General features: G+C 38.2%; 3 protein-coding genes across 4 annotated transcripts in view; all 3 read right to left on the bottom strand.

Annotated features, from left to right (window-relative positions):
• Window positions 1-1,222: 1,222 nt before the first annotated feature.
• Window positions 1,223-1,752, bottom strand: LOC108094346. Its single transcript, XM_017194889.2, has one exon. The coding sequence runs from the start codon at window positions 1,655-1,657 to the stop codon at window positions 1,274-1,276; it is 384 nt and encodes a 127-aa protein (XP_017050378.1). The 5' UTR covers window positions 1,658-1,752; the 3' UTR covers window positions 1,223-1,273.
• A 586-nt stretch (window positions 1,753-2,338) lies between these two features.
• Window positions 2,339-3,772, bottom strand: LOC108094347. Its single transcript, XM_017194890.2, has one exon. The coding sequence runs from the start codon at window positions 3,578-3,580 to the stop codon at window positions 3,206-3,208; it is 375 nt and encodes a 124-aa protein (XP_017050379.1). The 5' UTR covers window positions 3,581-3,772; the 3' UTR covers window positions 2,339-3,205.
• A 145-nt stretch (window positions 3,773-3,917) lies between these two features.
• LOC108094344 overlaps window positions 3,918-21,498 on the bottom strand; it is a 32,641-nt gene continuing 15,060 nt past the window's right edge. For both annotated transcript variants that reach the window (XM_043209317.1, XM_043209318.1), the window contains exons 3-7: window positions 16,582-16,790; window positions 13,464-13,599; window positions 5,135-5,397; window positions 4,942-5,065; window positions 3,918-4,873 (exon numbers count right to left, since the gene is read on the bottom strand). In XM_043209317.1, the coding sequence (XP_043065252.1) occupies window positions 4,773-4,873; window positions 4,942-5,065; window positions 5,135-5,397; window positions 13,464-13,599; window positions 16,582-16,790 (833 nt within the window). In that variant the 3' untranslated portion in view covers window positions 3,918-4,772. The remainder of the gene's footprint in view (window positions 4,874-4,941; window positions 5,066-5,134; window positions 5,398-13,463; window positions 13,600-16,581; window positions 16,791-21,498) is intronic.

The raw sequence follows: 21,498 nt of genomic DNA, 5'->3' as shown, positions 1-21,498 counted from the left end.
TGATCCCAAAAATAAATTTAAAGGTCAACTAGAAAACCTGAAGTTTGAGCCATTGAGCTTTCCCTTTTTGTCGTCATTAATCAAAATGTATCCGCAGTTTAACCCCACACCTACGCACACTTACATAATGAATCATCGCGGTGTGGTGGTAAGGGGCTGTGTAAGTGTGGGTTAGCGAGGGGCGTGACCACAGTTCGTGCTGCATTTCCGTAAGTTATTCATGGTCAATAAGCGTGGCTCACATGGCGGAAAAACAACAAACATCAGAAAGTAATTGTTGTTGCAAGGGTTATTGCATTAACCAATGTGTTTATACTGCAATTTCACGCGGTTTTCCTACTAATTTGATCGTTGGGTGGAGGGGAGCAGTGGGGTCACAGGGTCATTCAATAATTTATGCATTCATTTCGGCCTCCCAATATTGCGCATTATCTATTCGATTGTAATTTAGTTGACCAATTTAATTTCATTTAGCAGCAGCGCCACCAAAAAACACTGAAGAAAATTTGTGCTGCTAAAGAATTTAGAATAAAGAATTTCATAAGAGGCATACAAATTGTTAATATATATAACATTTTTTTAGAATGTTGTTTCCCAGAAAATTATTTTAAAATTTATTTTTTATTTGTTTTTGAAGAATAATGTTCAGTTTTTTTTTGTTGTATATGATGCAGCGGGTTAAAAATTGCTGATAATGAAACTCTATCGGAGGTACATGGTTGGCACTTTTATCAAATTTACGCTTATTGCATTTTAATTAATTATAAACAGGTAATTATGGTAAACAGACTGGGCCACCGACGACCCATAAAACAGGGCTTACCGACATTACCAATTTACGAGCCAAGTGCTTGGGAGTACCGCTAAAGTGCCATCCTGGGACGGGTAAATCGTATATAAAATTAATTTAAAACGCACCACCACCCCTTAGCCACCCGTCCCTGCAACGCCATTTGACTGGGTCTCCGCTGGCTTACTGCATTTTTTAGTGTCTGTCTTTCAATGCCTAAATGTTTCCGCCATAAATTTTTGCATAATGCGCACAAGTGTTGGTAATGAGCGCAAAATTGTGTGTTTTGAAAAGGGGTGAAGTAACAGAAGGGGGTGATTTTGAAGGGGCTCTAAAATCCTAACATAGAGTGGGGTAAAAAAGCATAAAACTTCTTAGTAAAATTATTTCTTTTTTTGTTTGTCGTTAGGAATATAAAAATAGTTATTCTTTGACTTAATTTTGTTTTTATTTATTCAATAGAAACTATAACTCGAAAACAATTTAGAAACAAAAATATAATCGTGAAGGAGGCACACTCCCATATTCACCGTTTGTCGTTTTTGGAAACTTGTACCTTTTTAGGTGATCCATTGATTTTAAATCCGACTTCTGGTCGTTCTGATTCATTGCATTCGGTTCCTTCTCGTTGCAAGCGAACTTCAGGCTTAGGCGATTTCTTTTCGCATAAAACCCAAACTTTTTATCTCCATATTTTTTTAGGCACTCCGCGTAAATTGTGGCATATTGAGAATAATGCCCCCTTTGCGCAACGGCAAACCAGGAGCTCTGCTTTTGCCACTTGAGACGAGTTTTCTCGATTTGACCGGCCACATCTCGTTGGTGTTTTAGCTGATCCACGAATATCACCTGGTCATATTCCTTCATGTTTGATAAAAAATCATGCAGTTCCAAAAATAAAAAATTAAATAAAAAATATAGACTTTTCTAGGTACTTTTAAGTGTGATTGTTGCCTTGCTTACAAAAAGAATACATGGACAGGAAGTTTTCTAAGACGCCTGCTAGGTCTGCTCTATTTTATTTCAAGCAAGCCCTAAATTTTCTTTACTTTCAACTCAACTGATACTTGCTTTACCATTTCAACTTTAAAAAGTATATGTCTCAGCATTTACAGGTTGCATTACTATTGAACATTAAATGACAGTGGCTCAAAGCTAATTTCTTTGCATTTCCTTTTATTTTATTTCATTTTTATCAAAGCCGCCAGAAGGCACATGAATCCTGAGCAGAACAGGATGCTGAGCAATGCAAATAAGGATGGACCAGCCGGAAACGGAAATGTGCCTCTCATTCAATAAAAGACATTCCCTTTTGCTTGCTTTTCTGGACTTAATTTATTTCATTTTCATGTTCAGTTTTACAAACCAACTTGTTTTTTAGTTTGTTTTGTCTAACACTTGATTTTATAATACTTACAAATTAATGCTAAACTGAAATGTTAACAAAGTTTAATGATTAAGGTTAATGAAGGAAGGTTTAGTTCATTGACTTAGCTAAAACCAACAAGTAAGTCATATATTCCCAAACTTGTTGGTTTGGTTTCTGGATTAGTTACTTCTTCATTTTTATTTTATTTTTAAATTTACAACACGCACAAGACTTGTTTAGATTTAGGTGTAGGTTATGCTTAGAGAATTGCCGAGGATTTTTTCTGCCTATTTCCTAAGTAATTTGAGTTCAAACGTCACTGGCTATGTACAGGAAACATTCATTTTGGCTAAGTTTGAGGGAATTTCCCCCGCCAGTCGATCAATGCCAAGCTGAGATGTCCAGATAAATTTGACCAAGACCCGCAGCTGTTTTAGGGCCATTTGTTGCCATCGCCTTGCTCTGTTTGGCCCACAATCGAACGGCTTTGTATGCAAATGAGCCATTGGATTGCATTTTCACGCCCAGGTGAAACCGGCAGACATGCGATACATGTAACCCCTTCTTTCGCATGACTCATGAACTGCTGTTGGCCTTTTGTTTGCTCGTTGGTAGCTTTGTTTGGTCTTGAATGCATTCAATTGCGGTTTGTTGCGCGTTTGCCTCTCGCATGTCTCCGACAATTTCCACCTTTTTTGTTTTGCCATAAAGTGGTCTGGGTTCCCCTTCAGACGGTATCAGAGCTCAGGAAAGTCTGACTCAGTTTAAGCCAAATTAGCATAAGCCAAAGGATTAATATCATGCATGCGGCTCATTTCTCAAGGGGAGTGGTACCCCTTTTGAAGAATTACTCAGCTCGAAAATAAGTTAAAGCAGCTTAAACTAATTCAACCTTCAAGGTTACGGAATTAGGGTGGCATTTCGGAATATATTAAACACTACTTTCCAAGCAAATTTATCAAATTTTAAAGGTGGTTGTCCTTGGTTTCACGGTCTAAGCTGCAACTTCAAATTTATAACAATAAATTTATGGGTTGACAAAATATTTAAAAGCAGTAAAAATATTGCATCGGCCGAATTCTTCCGTACTCTGCATTGGAAGTACGAGAAGCCTTACAGTCCTTTAAGTGATCCATTGAAATTTTAGAGATTCTCTTCCTCCGATCTATAGACGATTGAGTGTTCAGTCTGTATTCCTCATTCAGTCGGTTCCTCTTTGCATAGAACTCGAAGTGATTGTTGCCATACTTCCTGAGACACTCGTCATAAATCTCGGCATATCTGCTGTACAAATCCCGCTGGGCAGCCGGAAACCAGGAACAATGTTCTTGCCAAGTACGACGTGTCTCCTCGATTTGACTGCCAACAGTGCGATGGTGCAGCAGCTCATGCGTGAATATGACCTGGTCGTATCCCTTCATTGTTTGTTTAGTGTTAATGATTTTTTTTTAACTTTTTTTGCTTTTGCTGCACGGGTTTTGGATGTGTAGAAAACCTTGAATGGTTTCAGTGATTGGAAAAACGATGGGAAGTTTTCATTGCTGAATTTGAGAAATACTTTCTGTTTTGATTATGATGATATACACTCCTTTAGTTGATTAAAAGGAGTTCTTAAAGGTTTTGTCACATTGCATTAATTATCCAAGGTAAATTATTAAATTAAGAAATCGCCTAAATTTGTGATCTATTGAAAATGTTATAACTTTTAAGGGGATCTTATCATCTCATAGCTTGGCACTGATTGAACGGATTACATTCATTTACATACACACACTAAGATCGAGACTTTTGCCAAATTTTAAAGTTTTCAACTTGTGCAATCCTTGGCTTCTTCTCAAGCTATTTACAGGCTTCTGATCGCATATTCTTAAATTAAGTATTTCTCTTTGAGGAATTTTTGGAATGCAATTGCATGTTTTGACTAATCTGAGCTTAGCTTATTTTTTGCATGGTATTTTGTTAATAATTAGTTCTTTCATCAGCTTAATGCTATAAAGACTTAGACTTTTGCTTTACAAATTTCTTACACTTGCTTAGATTCTTAAGTTAATGAAAAGTTTGTTTTGGGTTTAGCTTTAGACTTGATTTGGTATGTAGATCAAAGTGCAAATATGTATTTTTACAATCGAAATGTTTGGTTGCTTTTGATATGCCAGAAGAGGGTGGATAAATTGGAAAGGAAGGAAAAACTCAGATGGAATGGGTTGACTTCAAAAAGAGCTCTACTTAGTTTTACTTCCTTTCGTTTTCAAAATGAAGAAAATATCACAAAAGATCAACGAATGTTTTGCCTAAATAACGATGTCTTAATGCTACCGACCAATGCCTAATGCTACGAATAAATATTTACATTTTCTTAGCCTCTGCTTAAATGCTCGCTTTGAGTAGTTACCATTTTGATATTTTAGTACAATATCTGGCTCTTAATTAGGGAGTTTCTCTCATTTTCGTACACACATACATCGATTGAATTTTGAATCTAACCAAAGGTCTTTTTATAAATAAATCCTTTGGTTTTTGTCTTAAAGTTTTTGGCATAGGATATGTCTGCTTTTTCGAACGGCTCAGCTAGTTAATGGGCATTAGTTTTGACGATCCTTATTCTCGAAGTAGTTAACTGTCTCTGGGGCAAGTCCAATCTTGAAACAGCAGCAGCAGGAAAACCGGAGGCAGCAACGCAATGAGGCAAGAAGGCAGTTTAGAAGCGGCGGCACCTGGGGAAACAGAATTGATTAGCATGGGCTCCACATATATAAATTAAAGGTTAAATCAGGGGATATACCAATCGTGCTGGACTTGGCTGCCACCGTCTCCCGAGACTCTAAAGCTGGAGCCCTCTGCTGCCGATCGCTCTCCACACTTTCCTCGTTGCTCTGCAGATATAGTGAGCTGATCTTGGCCACGCACTACAGATATAAATAGTACAATTAAATTAAAGTTAAATTTGAAAAAATATTTCTTTTTTTGCGACTCACCTTCAGCTTCATGTCGCCGTGCTTGAAGTGATAGGCCCTCACCCGGAACTCCAATCCCAGACGGGCCATTTCCAGGCCATCTCGATTCACCACCACCTTGTCGAATTGCCGCAGGTGAGTCTTCTGCACCGGTTCTCCGTTAATTAGCCAGCTCAGGTGACAGACGGGCTTGGACGGCGACGAGGTGCAATTAACCCGGACGGTGTCTCCAATTTGATATCGCGGCTGGCCGCCGGTTATCTTCGGTCCGTGGTTGGGAGTCACTGAAAGAAAAATAATTAAATAAATAATTAGGTGTGAATTAAACAATGAATAACACTTTGTTTGTTTACAGAATATATCTTTATTATTATGTCATGTACCACGATGTACCTCAACAGTTTCTTATTTAATACCAGCACACACTTTTTCTTTAATTTTTTTTTCCACACTTTATATTGCCAACATTTATGACTGACAGCCATGTTTTGTTGCACTTCAATTAAATTTCACTGAATTTCTCTCATTCCCCATCCAACATAAAACTCCCACAGTCTTACCTTGATCCCCTGGCAATTTTCTCATTTGTAGTCTCGCCTGAGCTTAGTTATTTAATTTTAATGAGCTGGGGAAATTGAATATTTCCTAGACAAGAACTAGCTGGCCATTTTGTGCCACGTTCTCTACTTTTCCATCCACATTTTCCCATCCTCCCGGCTATTTTATTGTTTTATATGCAGCATCGCTTATTTGCCCCACTGCCCCATAAGTAAAATGAGGAAAGTGCAGAGGGAAAGGCATTTCCCTCACGGAGGCTGGCCAAACATCCCAAAGATTTATGTGGAGATTTTCGCCAGTCGGTGGGTGTATGAGAAAATGAGAAAGAAGGTGGGAAGGTATCCAGAATTCAAGGCATTGAGAGAAAGAACTTTCGTTTTGGGCATACGAAATGCTTATTCAAAGTTTATTTGGCCATGTGGATGTGAGTCTGTCCGGCAGTGTTCTTCTGTGTGAGTGTTTTTGTTTTAGCACATGTAAGTATATGTGGGTGGGTTTTTCGGGGAAAGTCACTGGGGGAGGGCATCTGGCTATCACCCATTACCAACGCCTTTTGGGCATATCTTCTAGGCATAACAAAAATAATATTAAAGTGCAAAACATTATTGCACTAGCTCGTATTTGTATTTCTAGCTCTTCAAACCTAATCCAGTTTATAAATAAATACGGTATCTATTTCTAAAGTTTTAACTCCCTGAACTACCATATAGACCACCTCCATTGTCTTCCATACTTCACTTCTTCCCCTTTTTATTCTATTCCACACAACATGTTCTAAAATAAAAACCAAGTCAAGTGGGAACAGGACCAGAATCAGGACTCCTCCTCAGGCGCAGACCATGTCCCCTATATCCTCCACCCCTTTCCTAATCTAAGTCGAGTGTTTTCTGTATGCATTAAAAATATTCGCTCATGCCAAAACCGAGAAAAATCGAGAAGGAAAATCTTTTTCCTCATAACTTTGTGGCTGCTGTGTATGTGAGTGAGCCATAAAATAAAATTAATTTTTAATGGTTTTCAAAAATTAATTTTCTTTAAAACTCGCCCGGCGTTTTCGTTCGTTTTGACTTTGGTTTTGTTGTGGGTCTGGTCAGTTTCTATCTGTACTCAAAAAACTAAAGTTGTTGCACTCAGAAAACCGTTTTATTTCAAACTTTACGTAGGTATAAATATCAACACAAGCAAAGTTCATCTCTTAAAAAATTTGAAGAGGGAACTGCTTCATTAACTAGAAACGGTCAAGAAAACGTTGTAATAAAGTTTTTTGCAAAGTGTATGCGCTTTTTACAGGTTGCCCTATCCCGAATTGCATTTGCTCTCCCGGTTGCTTATTTGTAATTTATAAAGTGAAGTTTACTTTGCTTTGGCTCTCCTCTCCCTTGTAAACTTAATTTGCTCCATGTAACTGACTTTCTGGGTGGGAGGAGGTTGAAGTTGGTTAGGGGAAAAGGTCGGCAGAATCCAACTATGTCTGCAATCTCAAAATTCAAAGTGAAGAAATGCATTTTTGATAAACGCATTTGTGGAGATTGAAAATATTATTCCATGCTTTCACTTTGTTGTCATTTTTAATTTTATTTCGTCTTCCAAAGCTGATAAAGTTGGCAAGCTAAATCATTTTTTTTATATATAGTTTTTTTTATAAAAATTTTTCTGAATTCGTTTTTCCTCCACTTAAGTAAAGTACAAACTTTAATTAATTGATGGGCCAATAAATTTCGGTTTATCGTACCATTTATTACCCCAAAATCTCAACCTAAACCTTTGTTCACCTGTTTGAATTCGGGTAGTGTTCGGATAATTGTTTATATATATTATGTGAGCGTTTTTTAAGTCAACGCCATATTGTCGCACTAAAATTTTATTTTGCGGCATAAATCTAGGGAGACAAACACAGAAAATAGGAGGGGATCGTGGAGGAAAAAGGACACGTATGTCTGTATGAGTTGGCAATTTATTTTGGCCAGACTTAGCACGCAACGATAAAGGACACACAAAAGGAGGAGGGAACGGAGGGGGCAAATCGAGCCAGATGATGAGAAAATGGGGAGATGGGGAGGCAGACCCGCAGGTTACAGGACCTGCAATAAGCCGAAAACTAAAAGCTAGAGGGGAAATGGCCGAATGCCGAATAGCCACATGCTTCAAGTATATTTTCGGCATTTTCCTATGACTAAGCAGTTTCTGTTGTTAAGGGTGGTGGAAAAAAATAAAAGGGAGGACACCTTTTGTGCAGTAGCCAGAAAAAACAAGTGAAAAAATGTCTGAAGTACTTTCCAGCAGAAACAACCAAAACCGAAAATAGTAACAGCACAAATACCCACAAACAAGAACAGGTAAGAACATCAAATAAAGAATAGCAGCCTTATAATATCCTGAAAGGTATAAATAAATCAAATTTTTTTATAAGAACAAAATAGTACAAATATATTCTTATATAAACTTTTAGTAAAATTTCTTATTTTAAAGAATGATATCATAGCTATTTTTTCAATAAACATTAAAAAATTACCACTGAATCGTATTTATTTAGGATAGCTATTATATTTATGTTTATATAAATTATGAAAATAAAATTCCCTTTCCAAGGGTATGTACACATATTCAGAGCAACGAGTACATCCACAGTGAGCACTGTAAGTGGGCGTCTATCTAGGTATTTTCAAGTTTTTCTGCTCAGTTGGTGGTCTTCTTTTAACACTCTGCGGTATATTTTTTGTTACCATCCATCCGTCCACATGAAAACGCCTCTGCCTTTGGGCTCGAAGCGCACTTTGCAGCTTCTACTTAGCAGGTGATAAGCCAGGTCAGGTGGTTGGGATTTCGGCAATGAGGGTGGTAAGGGGATGGTGGATGGGAGCACCCCTCTAGGCAGTCACCTGCTCTACTTGCAGAGGAACTACGGCTGTTCTGGGTGTGTGTGGGATTTTGGATTATGCACATGTTGAGCCCTTCGCCTAAGTGCTTTTTTCTGCCTTCCATGCTAGCTTCTTTTTTAGCTATCTCTATTTTTCACTTCTCCGTCCTCATCTGTTTTTCAAAAATTTTAATAAAATTATTCCGACATGATTTACACTCAGTTATATGAAATTTATTCAACTCAATTGTCTTGACAATGGTCTGGATTGGAAAAATATGTAAAATATACGCACAAAATTATGTAAAATAGCCATTTAAACGCAAAAAATTTAATTTTGGCGTCCCTTTTAGCAAAAAAAAAACTTTGTTGGACTTTAAAGCCTCAAGTTCCTTTTTAAGGGGTTATATACCTTTTTGAGCGAAAAAAATTAGGGAACTTTGGAATTTTTTTCAGGTGTGTAGCAATTATTTTATGATACTGAGGTTATTATTTATTGATAGTACATGTTTTTATATACACAACAAACGTTTGTTCTTAAAAAAATATAAATAACTTTCGAAGTTATGGCAATTCTCTCATAACCCTTTTTTTGTTATAGCGGCTTGCGGTGACCACGATGGAAGTCCAGCGGGTCAACTAAAATCAATAAACCAAAAAATTTTTATTAGTTTAGTATTATTTCTAGTTCGTCATTGAATTACTTCAAGAATATTTGGTTTTTTCTGCATACAGTAACAATTTTTTCAAAAAATTGAATTTTCGAGCTCTAAAAATTTTATTAAAAATTTCTTATCTGCAAAATCGAAATTGCCGCATAAAAACTGATTCAATGACGAACTCGATACAATCATTACGAATATTTAAAAAAAAATTGAAGAAGATCGATCAAATAGTTCTTGTGCAATCGCGGTCACAGCAAAGGCACTTTTGGAAAAAAACGACTTTGAGATAATCGCATTCAAAGTTTTACGTTGCGTTACAAAGAGTGACGAACCGCGCCTCAAAACGCTGTTTTCCTATCGAACTATTATTCGGATATTTTCAAAAATTTGGGAAAATGTTCTCTAGGGGATATACTTTAGGATTCAGCTAAAAAATTTTTTTCGTTTTTTTGAAAAAAAAAAGGTATATAACCCCTTAAAGTGTCGCATAAATCATTTCAACAGAGGGAAAGGGTATATGTGTAAAGATCGGATACTAACGAATACGAAAAAAGCTTTAATTTTTTAAATGAAGAAGTGTCAACTTGCTATAGTTTACTTAGCAACGAATCACTCAGAAACAACTGCAGTCGCCACTCGACTTCTTCGTTCCACTCGCCCTTCCGTTTCCCTTCCCACTTGCCCTTCCGTTCCGCATCTCTTGTCCCACCATCTTTACGCTCCGTTTCATTCCGCCCATTCTCATTCCCTTCGAGTCCCGTTACTCTCGTGACATTCCTCGTTTGTTATCTTTAATTTTGCATATGGCAACGATTTTTAATGCACGATACGAGTCCTTTCTCCCTTTTGCCGTCGGATACTTCGGTTCAGTTGCGGCATGTTTGAGTTAAGACAACATTACAGTTACCGTTATTTCCGCGGCTCTTCCGTATCCTCATCTGCATCTGCTGGTCTCCACTGCCACAATTTGCGAGTGTGTTTTACAAAATGTTTTTCCCAATATGATAAAACAATTAATCGAAAAGATTTATTCATATTCAAAAATATTAATTTATAAACACTTCTATGCTTCACATTAACCTTGTTAAGTTATTAAAATCGAAACTTTTTTTTCAGTGTATCTGGTGCGTTTCCCGCGTTGTTTTATAACTAATGAGCACGCAAGGCTCTCAACGCTTGGCACATGTCCTGTTCTCTTTTTCCGATTTTCTGGGTGTCTCTCCGGGTCCTCATCCTGTTCTGGAATTTATGGTTAAGTGCACTTTAAAGGACAAACACATATATAACTCACTTTTCCCGCTGAGTTTCCTCGTTCCGCGTCCTATCTCTTTTCTCCCCCACCCTTTTCTTGGACACACAGGCATATAATGTGATCGCTTATCGATTTTACAGTATAAAAAAGCAATTGCCTGCATAAAGGGCGAGGAACAGGACCCCTCGTAAGTAACCTCCCACTGGCAAGCAAAGTTAAATGTGATTTTTATGAGCTATGAGCGAAGTTTTGGGGCGGAGAAGGCTGAAGGCGGCATCCTGCCTTAATATTTATTGTTGCTCCTTGGCCTGGTCACACTAATGAGCTGTAAATTATCCAAAGGAGGCCAAAGGCAAGCCGCTCATTAAAGTTTTGAGCACACAATTGGGGCAACTCCCGGGGCACAGTTTCAAAAAGGCATTGCCGGGAGCTCATTTTAATTTCACAGTAATTTTTAAGTGCTTAAAGTGGCAATTATACATCTAGTGAGTCAAGCAAGTTCTTATAATAAGTTTGCTTTTAACTATTTAATACGATTTTTTATCATCGCTTTTTATATTAAAGAGGAAACCCTTTCCAATGTTAGCACTGACTTTTACGATCGCCAAATTAACATTGGCAAATCCCTTCGGGAACAATCGGCATTCACTAGAGCATATTTTATGGTTTACTTGCATTAGCAGAAAGAACGCTCCTATCCCCAAGCTCATAGGAGCCCCTGTACCCTTATTCTCTGTAGCTGACACAGTTGTTGATGAGGCTTTATCCTTCTCAGCTCGACTCCCAGCTCTAAACTCCCTACCACCAACATACTTTTCTTCTTTTTTCTTTATTTGGTTTCAATTCGGAAAAAGTTACAGACCGAAAAATCTTATTCAATTATACAAATTCTCAAATAAAATATAATACATCCAAATATTAAGACCTTTAATATTGGGACCACACAGATAATGTTTAAAATCAATAATTTGTTTGTTTTTAACGAAGAAGTAATTTTTTATTTATTTCTATTCCTTTTTTTTCTTAGATTTCTTTTTTCTTTTTTTGCTGTGACTTCAGTTCGAATATCGTTCAATTTGGCTGCCCAGACACATTGTTTAATATGCAAAACCATTTCCCGTTTCCCTGACATTCCAATGCGTCTTCGAGGGGGAGGGATTGGGAAGAGAGCTAAGGGAATGGCCAAAAGGAAAATCAGCATGAAATGTTCTTAGTGAGTGGGCGAGAGGCGTGGTCGCCTTTCTTGGAGATGTCCCGCTCCTTGTTGCCATAAGTTAATGCAGGTTCCCGCCCCGAGGGCTGCGGGTTCCATTGATGATGTCGGTGGTTTGATTTGGCTCAGTGGGGCTTCTTTGTCCCCAGGGAGAGTCCCCCGGACTTGCGCTGCCCCTGCACATATTGATAACCGTTTGATTCTTTTATGAGTTTATAAATTTGTGATTAACTTCAGGCAAAGCCGGAAAACTTGATTGTGCTGCGTGAAAAACTTTCATGAGGAACAAGCAATTCATGAAAAAAGGAAACCTTTAAAAAATGGCGTGTTTAGATGCAGGGAATATCTGTTCTATAATTTTTTAAATCTTCAATATCAAACTTGATTTTAAACTTTTACCCAAAGTGTATTCGTTATCTCCCACATATGTAAATGGTGAGAGGATAAACGATCTTTTTTGCCAGCCAGCTTGCGCCAGATGGCGCCTTTGTCTTAGCCCAGTTTTTTCCCACTTGAAAGTCGGACATGAAAACATAATTTTACTTCAAAATTGCAATGACAGTGGCAGCCGGGAACCGCCCACCTCAGCCCACGACCACGCCCCTTCACTGTACACACATGTGCGCCTTTTGTTGGCGCTGCGTTAGCGTCGACTGCGACTGCAAAAATTCCATTTCAATTGTTTGCTTAGATTATGCAGTTGTATTAAGAGTGGGATGGCATACAAAAAACGAGAAGAAATGGGGGATATGAGCACTACACAGAGTCAACGGTTGCCAAGGCGAATTGCAAGGAAGGCGAAAAAATATCCGAAAGGTGGGCGAAATCCTTTAAAAAGCTGCGAACAAGAGGAAAACGAGTGAGTTTACAAGGAGCCTGGGAGTTGAGACGACTCAACAATGCCATTTGCAACGCATTGCCATGTTGCATGAATTCCATTTACGGACTGGAAAGTGGAGAGTGGCGACCGGCGACTGGCGACCGGAGACCGGAGACCTGCAACCTCGACCAGGTGGTCCAGGTGAAGCAGCGCCATCACAAACACTATCAGGATGTGCAGCACCTGCGGGAGGCAGTCGCTTTAAGTTTTCGTGGGGACAGGTAAGAATTTAATTTCGCTAAGATGATTAATGCGGTCTCAAGAGTTCGCGATTAATTCCTGACATCTAAGAAGAGAAAGATTTCAGGGTATACCGACTTTATTAAAAAGCTTGACATCTTCCATCATTATATATTTTTTTAATTGTGGTTTTTATTTCCATTTAAAGATATGTATCTTAATATGCCATTCACCATCTTCCAGAGAGAAATCCTTATCCTTATACGACAGAGGTTTTTGTACAAGGGGAAATTCGATCAAAGATTCCTTGTCAGGGTGTTGACAACCTGCATACAATTTACATTCGGCAGCCTCAGATTTCGGGTGCCTCGCATGCGTTCTTAAATGGTTTTGCCTCGGTTCGAGTTTTTCAGTCCGGTGACAGGAAGCCGAAACCTCGGCCGTTATCCTTCAACTTGCCGCTGTCAATCCTGGTCGCCTGGCTTTTGACTCCGCTCTTTATCCACTCCCAGCAATTATGTTGCACATTCTGGTTGCTGAGCTCTGCATTCTGGTCTCTGAAACTTCAACTGCCGCATCACTTGCCACTGTCATTCACAACATTGTCGGCTGCCCGGCACTATTAGCATTTTAATTAAATTTTCTGCTGTCGCCTGTTGTCCAAGTGCCTCCTCGCTTTCTGCATATACCCACCCAACCATTCTCCCACTTCCACATTTATCCACCGCCCTTATGTTAAACTCACCCACAACCGTCATGGTCTCCGATTCGGATACGGTGTTGAATGCGGGCGCCTCGCCGGACACCTCGCACCGATACACTCCGGAACTCTGAAGCGTTACGCGGCGCAGGAGGATCTGGGTGTCCGAGGAGTTACGCAGCTGTGGGGGAAAGAAAGGGGAGATTATCATACATTTTCCTGGATTTTTATATAATTACTTAACTTTTCTTAAAAATTAAACTCAAACAAGCAAATTTGGTTTTCTCAAATTTATTTTCAAAATAAAAAATTATATTTATAAATTCCCTTCTTTTCGCTACCTCAAAAAAGTGAAACGAAATCAAGAATTTTAATATATTTCCCTCATTTTGTCAGTCAAGAAACCAAGCGAGATAAATTGCGTGGCAATGAATCGACACAAAATCAAACGCAATTAGAGTTGAAGATTTGGCCATGGATGATTTTTACATTCACAAATTCAACGCCAAATGAAGATTGATGATGGGGGAAGGCAGTTCATTATTAGTTTAGCCACACTGTAGGCGAAAAGTGTAATTTTGTCAAGAGCCGCAACGGGAAGCCAAGAAAAGGAAAGCCAAAGCCATAAACCAAAAAGTCGGAAGAGCCAGGACCGAAAAACCAAACAAGCAAATGAAAATGAAATATCTAGAAACAATCGCACAAGAGTCTGAATAAAAGATGGAAGATACGCATGTGAGGGCGGAATGTTGTAAAAGTCACTCGCTCAGTTTTTCCTCTTTCATTTTCCCTGGGCAACAATTGCAGTCAAGTCAAGTTCTTTAAGTTGCACTTTTATTATCGCACACACACTCACACCCACACATACACCAATACATGCACACACATGCGGTAAGAAAGTTTCATTTGATTCGAGCAAATTTTTATGAAAATTCTTTGCTCTCGCTTTGTACTTTCTGTACTCTGGCCACATTTCACCCACTCCCTTTCTCTGGCGTAAACAATCACAAAAGTCACGTTCAACATTATTTTTGGTTTGTTGCTTGTTTTCGGCTGCCGGCCCCCTTAACCCTCGGCTGCCCCCTTGGTCCTTTACAATGACTGTGGACTGGCTTTTGTTTGTTGCCTTCTTGGCAGTACTTAAGCCGATTCTTCTTCCCATTCTGCAGCTGCGTCTTCGTCTCTTTGCCAATTCTTTCGGCACGCTCAAGTTGTCAGCACCCCCTTACAAAAAATGTTGCTGCGGGGATCGGTTTTATGGGGCTGTGCAGGGGGTTGGCACTGCTCGCCAAAAAACCAAATCTAACCGCAATTCAAATTGCAGTCTCCCTTTATTGCTTTCTCGTCGCCGCCAAAATCCCCCTGCTGCCCAGAACAAGCTCGGCTATTTCGCTCATGACTGCAGATTGAAGTTGTTATTTGTAATTCCAAATTCGGTTTGGCTAAAAAGAATCAGCGCTGTAACCCTGTTTATATTGCTCTGATTGCAGTGGCCAACAAATAAAAGGGGCCGCTCTGCGAGTGGGAAAACGTATTTAAAATGAAAAAGGCTATTAGCAGTAAAGAAATTTTTCTCTTAATTGAGGTTAGGCCCTCTAAAAAAATTATTTATTTTTTCAATCTCGGTAAATCATTATTTGCTGCGTTAAGGAAACGGTCACCTACCAAAATTACTCAATGAAACAACATTCTATCCTTGCTCAATGCCACCTGAAAAGCTTTTGTAAAAATATTCCCACTTTATCATGCTTTTCACAGCCACACCACACTCATTCACATCCGTAACCCCCGAAGAATTCGTCTTTTGTTCTAATCATTTCCCACCACTCAGCTCGGCCTTCAACCCTTTTCCTAGAGGGCGGCGACCAAATGCAGACATTGAAACCAAACGAAAATTATGCCGCATTACGCATTATGCTTTCACTCGAGGCGTCTCCTTTAGCCAGGGTTTTCCTTGCTTTCTTTGCCTACTTCCTTGGGCTTTCCTGCGTTTGCCCTTTCCAGACGCTTGGCCACACGCACACAGGCCATAAAACACGCTGGCACATTGCTCATACGCCACGTTAGCCTCGACAATTGACGGGATTTACTTTGCTTAGCACGAAGAGAAAATTATGTTTCCTCATAAAATTCACTTGTACTTCAATAATTATTCTTTATCTATATTATCTTAAAAATAAAATAGATGTTATAATTTGTTTGAAAAAATAGAAAATAATTGTTTATCTTTTGTTTTTTTTTTGTGTACTTGTTCTTAAATTTTTTTTTTTTTAATTTTTTTTAAGTTATTATTCTTTTTATTTGATTTTCTTTTATCTTTGGAAACGCAATTTTTTACAGTGCATTGCCTGTTATTCTTAGCCTTGCTTAACTTTGACTGCCCGTCTTACAAAGTAGACGCACTTAAGTGCTTTTCGCAAATTATTATTATTAGAGCCAAAGAAAAGAGGGCCAGCGAAGGGATATCAACTTTGTCTGGGATATTGACAGCTTTAAGTGATTTCCGTTAACCTTTTCGATCGTAAGAAAAGCAGACCAACACGTGACCTTAGCTAAAGCAGAGGGAAACCAAAACGGACGGTTAGCTGGGCGGGAAAAACAACCCACACAGACACACATTTTTATGGGCAACAAAGGAAGGTTACATCCACATTAAATTAAAGTTAAATGGCAAAACTACGTGGCAGCAATTTTCATTCCAGCGACGACGTAATCAGCAACAAGCACTGTTAAAGGAGGGGGAGTGAAAGCGGGCGGAAAAGTGGGGGAAAAGTACTAAGGGCTTCCCTCACCATTGTGGCAATTACATGTTTTAAAATAATCATTATGATCGGGTCGTAACACTAAATCCAAAGCAACATCTCCCACCATTCCTGAAAGCAGCCACATAAATTCTAATAAAATTTTAAATTAAATTTTTCCGCTTATTGTTGCTTTTTATTTTGTTTAAACTAAGCTATACCTGTTGCTTTTTCCAATAACCACTGAGGGAAATAATTTAATAGAAAAAACTTAGTTTTAATAGAAGCAAAGAAAAAGTTTTAATTTAATTAGTTTTATTTGCATACATAACCAATCAAATGAAAAGCCCTGCTTTTAGTTTTTTTTTCCTTTTTATTTCCATTCAAAATATTTGTTTAATAACCTGTTACGGTGCACTTACATCGATGTTGACTCCCGGGAGGGGAAAGGACTGTCCGGGGGGCTTATCGCGTGGCACGTAGCGGTAGATCTCGTGCCCGTCCTTATACCACTTCACCGAGTACAGCGACTCTCCATCGAGGGCGTAACGACAGCCCAGAGTGGCGCTCTTCAGGCGCATTATGTGATTGGGTATCTTCACCTCGGTCATTGTCAGCGAGCTGCTAATGTCTGCAATTAGCGTGCAAAAAGAAATAGAAAAGAACGTTAGTGTGGCGGAATTAGTTTTAATGAAATCCCCAACCGTAATGCAACTCCCATTGCAACTGCGCCAAAGTTATCCCCTTAATTCTTATGCCCTAGCCCACATTCATATTTCAGTTGTTATGATTCCAACTGGCCATATTTTCCCACCAAAATGGCCAGAAAGCAAACACAAAAAACCTTTTCGGCCCTGTCACATGAATTTTGACTTGTCCTGCTGGAAGCCGGCTCTTAGATCCCGGGAAATCCAGTGCACGTCACTGCAGTCCACAATTCACATGTAAGGCGAAACAAAAATACATGTGCAAAAACTCAAAGTTTTGCAGAAATAAGGAGGGACCATGACGGTGAACTAAAAATACCCTAGAAATTAAATTATGATATGTTGAATTTTTGTTTCGTTTAAAACAAAGTCTCAAGAAGCTGATAAGAAATATAGTAAGAATAGTTATAATAATAATAATAATTATAAAAATAATAATAATGATGATAATATTAAAAATAATAATAAAAGTAATAAAAATAATAAGAATAATAAGAATAATAATAATAAAATGGCTGATACGAAATATTTTTTTTGTAAGGGGCCAGATTCGTCTGCAATCATAGATTACCATTAAATAAACAAAACATTTTAAAATACAAATTAATCTATAAATATTTCATGTATTTTTAACAAAAGAAACCAAAAATAGACAATTCCTGAAAGGAAATCAAAAACACACTGCGCCCAAAAGCATTTAAATCACAGACAGCAAAACCTGGCACATATCCCCATATTTGCCTACCGCGACATTTTGGCGGGTTTTCGGCCAGTCCCCGGAGGACTAACGGTAACCGTAACAGTGGCCAGGACAGTAACCGTTATATTTGCACTGCTGTGTGGGTGGGGGTTACACCCACTTATTTAATATACCGCTACACTTTTCATTTTTCCAAACGTCAAACGTGAAAAAGTAAGTTCGTTTTGTGGGAAAGCGGCAAAAAACAAATACTCACGCACACTCACACAGATACTCTCACACTTATGCCGTCTCAGACGCATATGCATATGTGTGTGTGTGTGTGTCTGTGTCTGTGTTTGTGTGTGTGTGGTGTAACGTGCAGCGCCGCCATTGAATTTATCACATTCACATGCAAATTGCGCCAAACGACCTTATTATGCAAATTGCCAACTGCAAATGGAGAACGAAATTGATTTTCCTGCATTTGCTGCTCCAGCAACAACACGAATAAGGAAGCGGAGGGAAAGTAAAAGGAAGGGTCTCATGCACAAGGAACTAGAGGTACAGTGGTTACCTGATAAGGAAAATGAATTACTACACGGAAATGTGTAACTTACACGTTCAGTTAAATTGGCGAACTTAAGAGAGCTGTGAATGCGAATTTAAGCATGAAAATTGCCGGGTTTTAATAAGTGAAACCAGTGACTACACATCTAAATTGGCCAAACTAGAACGATTTTAAGGGACCAAATCAGCGAAGCTAAGATTTCTGAATAAATATACAAATGAATTCTAATGTTTTGTGTTTTTTATTTCAAACCAAGGTATTATTAGAATCTTCTGTGGAAAGCATCGTTCAACAGTTTTGCGGCACTCCGAAAGCCACGTTTATATGACAACTAGCGGTAGAGGAATCGCCGGATAGAAAGACAGAGAACCTCACCTTAAGTGGGAAAAAGGAGGGGAGAGTGTGCGGTTTATACAGCGACAAATGGCGAATATATTGAGCTGTCACACGCCCAACTCAAAAACCCAAGCCGGAGGTCATGCACACAAACACAGTGCGATCTGTAATATTGAACGATTTGCAGCCAAATAGAGCACTCAAAAAAACTTTATTCACCCGAACAAAAGATGAAATCAAAAATATTTGAGTATTCATACAAATTATTTAGAATGATTTCTTATTTAGAAACAGTAAGTTCATTCGCTGGATCCAAGTTATTTGGCTTTGAACAATTTTTAAAGTGACAGTTTACAGGAAATATGGTTTTATTATATGTTTTAAGATGCTAAGACTTAACTTTTGAAAATCCAACCGACTTTTTCATGTGCATACAGCAGGGTCAGAAAGAAGCTGAAGCGTAAAGAAGAAAAGGGAAAAGCGGATTCCCAATCGGAATCAAAATCGCAGTCGCGCCTTCAATAAAAAATACGTTGAATTCTTTCAGAGTGTTTGCTTGCACGTGTGTGAGTGCTGTTTCTAACTTGCGTATGTGTGTGTGTCGGTGGCAGACAATTGGCATAAAAAAGAAGAGGAGACAGCAATGGCAGCCGCAAAATGAGTTAGTTGTTTGCCTTTTTGCTGTTTCACAAACACACACAAAAGCATGTATGCAGTCCGCTTTTTTCGGCCCGGAATATTTTATAGTCCCAAATACGAATCAGCAACAACAACAACAAACATCATGCATTATAAATTCATTTCCGTGACGGCATATTTTTGTTAGCCCAACAGAAGAAAAAGGCAAATAAATGGAGTAGATGGTGCCATAAAATGTGCTAATAAGCAAAGGATTTGTGGCAGTGTACCATGAGGGCAAGAAGCCTGTCGTATAAATTTTAGTGTTTCTGAATAATAAAACAACGGAACTTTTGGTATAGAATGATTGAATTTTTTTAACCGTAAGTTTTTAAATTTATGTTATAACTGTTCTCTTTTTTTTATTTTTTTAAAGTCATGAAAAATAATAATTGGTATCTTTCTCTTTTTTTCGTTAGCGGCTTTTAAAAAACTTTAATTAAAAAACTTCAATGAATACGAAATGCAATGTATGTATGATCCTTGTAATTTAAAGCCACCTTTCCAAAGTTCTGTTAAGGGGATACGCCCTGCGTTTTTAGCGCCTTAATTGCAGTTGACTGGCATTTGACTTTGCAAATTGGCCTGGGACATTCCCTTCTTCTCTCTCACTCCTTTATATTCTTTCTCTCTTTTTCTCGTTGGCAGTGCAAGAGTGACTGCGTAAATGGTGTGTGTCCTTTTTCTACTGCAGACTACAGAAACAACAACTGACTGCACATTAAAAATTAAAAAAGCCAACAAAACGTCGAGGGAACTTGAGACGTAGAGAAATGTCAGTGGCCTGACATTGGTTTTTATTAAAAGGGTTTACAAAAATATATAAATAGTAAATATGTGGTTATCTTTAAAATTTTATTTACTATGTAGAATAAAATTAACACGAACTTCATCACACAGTGATCATTGTAAAGATTTTAGATTCTAAACTTTAATTTAAGGTTTCTTTGGTTAAAATCCCCTTTTTACGCCACTGCACGTGGAAAAAGGAAGAAAGGACCCATCCCCCAGAAAGTCAAAAGCCAAAAGCTGAAGTCAAAGTCCAAAAAGAAGGAGAGAACGGGTAGGAAAAATAAGGGGAGTCGCTGCAAAAGAACTTTGCCTACAACAACGAACAGCAGCTTGGAAAAAGTTAAAAAAAAAAAAGGCAAAGTAATTTCATGCATCGTTTAATTTTCATTCGGGTTTAATTTGTGCAACGCCCCCACAACATAACCCCTCTTTTCAGGGTTCCAGATCCGCCATTCTCACCATATCACCATAAAGAGTTCCTTGATGGTATTTCTTCCCCTTTTTGCAGGAATGTTTGCAATTCGCCATTTAGACCTAATACTCAACAGCCACTTCCAGCTCAACTGACAATTGAAAAAACAAATAAACGGAGGGTAAAAGGGGTAAGACAAATGTTAAGAACACAGAAATACAGGCGACTTCCGAATTGATACACTCGCACGAAGCTGAAATTGACACCAAACAAGTTTCAAGACAAATAAAATTAAATGAAGCGAAGAATTGTGTTTCTTTTCTAACCTTTTTTTAACGTTTAAGAATTAAAATCAGTATAAAACTGAACGTATTTTAACAATTGTTTGTATTTCAATTTTGGATTCGCTATACGACACTTTATAACTTCGTAAGAATGTCCCAGCTAGACGATTTTTAATATTAAAATATATATTAACGTTTACTTTTTTGAAGAAAAATAATACCTTCATTTATCATACACCGCCAAACTTCTTGTAACTCATTGGGTTGTCATTTCCACACGTCCAAAATAGGCGACTTGTCCGCAGACAAAAATTGTTTCAACTTTAATGAAGTCAATTTTGGAAGTTCTTCTCACCCCTCTACAATTTTCTCTACCCATTCCGCTAAAAATGCTTTACCCCCTTTTTGTAATTGAAATTTTTATAGTTGTCGCACAGTTTGCTATCTCTAGGAAAAGAAAATGAGAGGGACAGGGTGAAAACTCGACCGAGACAAACTTTTATCAGAGCCTGGCGCATTCTTTAAAACAATTTCCACAGTCTACAAACCCCACCCACACATCCCCACCCATTCTCTCAAGGGCCGCAACAAATTAATCCCTTTATTTGCATAATTGAAAAACATCAACTGAAGCAGTCAAAAAATATCAAGAACTCCAAGTCGAATAGCCTGCGGGCAAAAGTCCTGGGAGAGTCGAAAGAAAAGGATACACTTCGGTAAATGAAATTGAAAATGGAAGATGTGTACCTTTGTGAATAAAATTATTGAGAGATAATATAAAAGCCTCTGGAAAAAAAAAGTTGAAGTTTAGTTAAGATTCAATGTTATTTAAAAAGGAATGTCAATACATTTTTCTGAGATTAACGTTGACTTTGATTTT

Source organism: Drosophila ficusphila, unplaced genomic scaffold (genome assembly GCF_018152265.1).
Source record: "Drosophila ficusphila isolate 14025-0441.05 unplaced genomic scaffold, ASM1815226v1 contig_797, whole genome shotgun sequence".
Taxonomy (NCBI): Eukaryota; Metazoa; Arthropoda; class Insecta; order Diptera; family Drosophilidae; genus Drosophila; species Drosophila ficusphila.
This window is presented reverse-complemented; position numbering and strand designations above follow the sequence as displayed.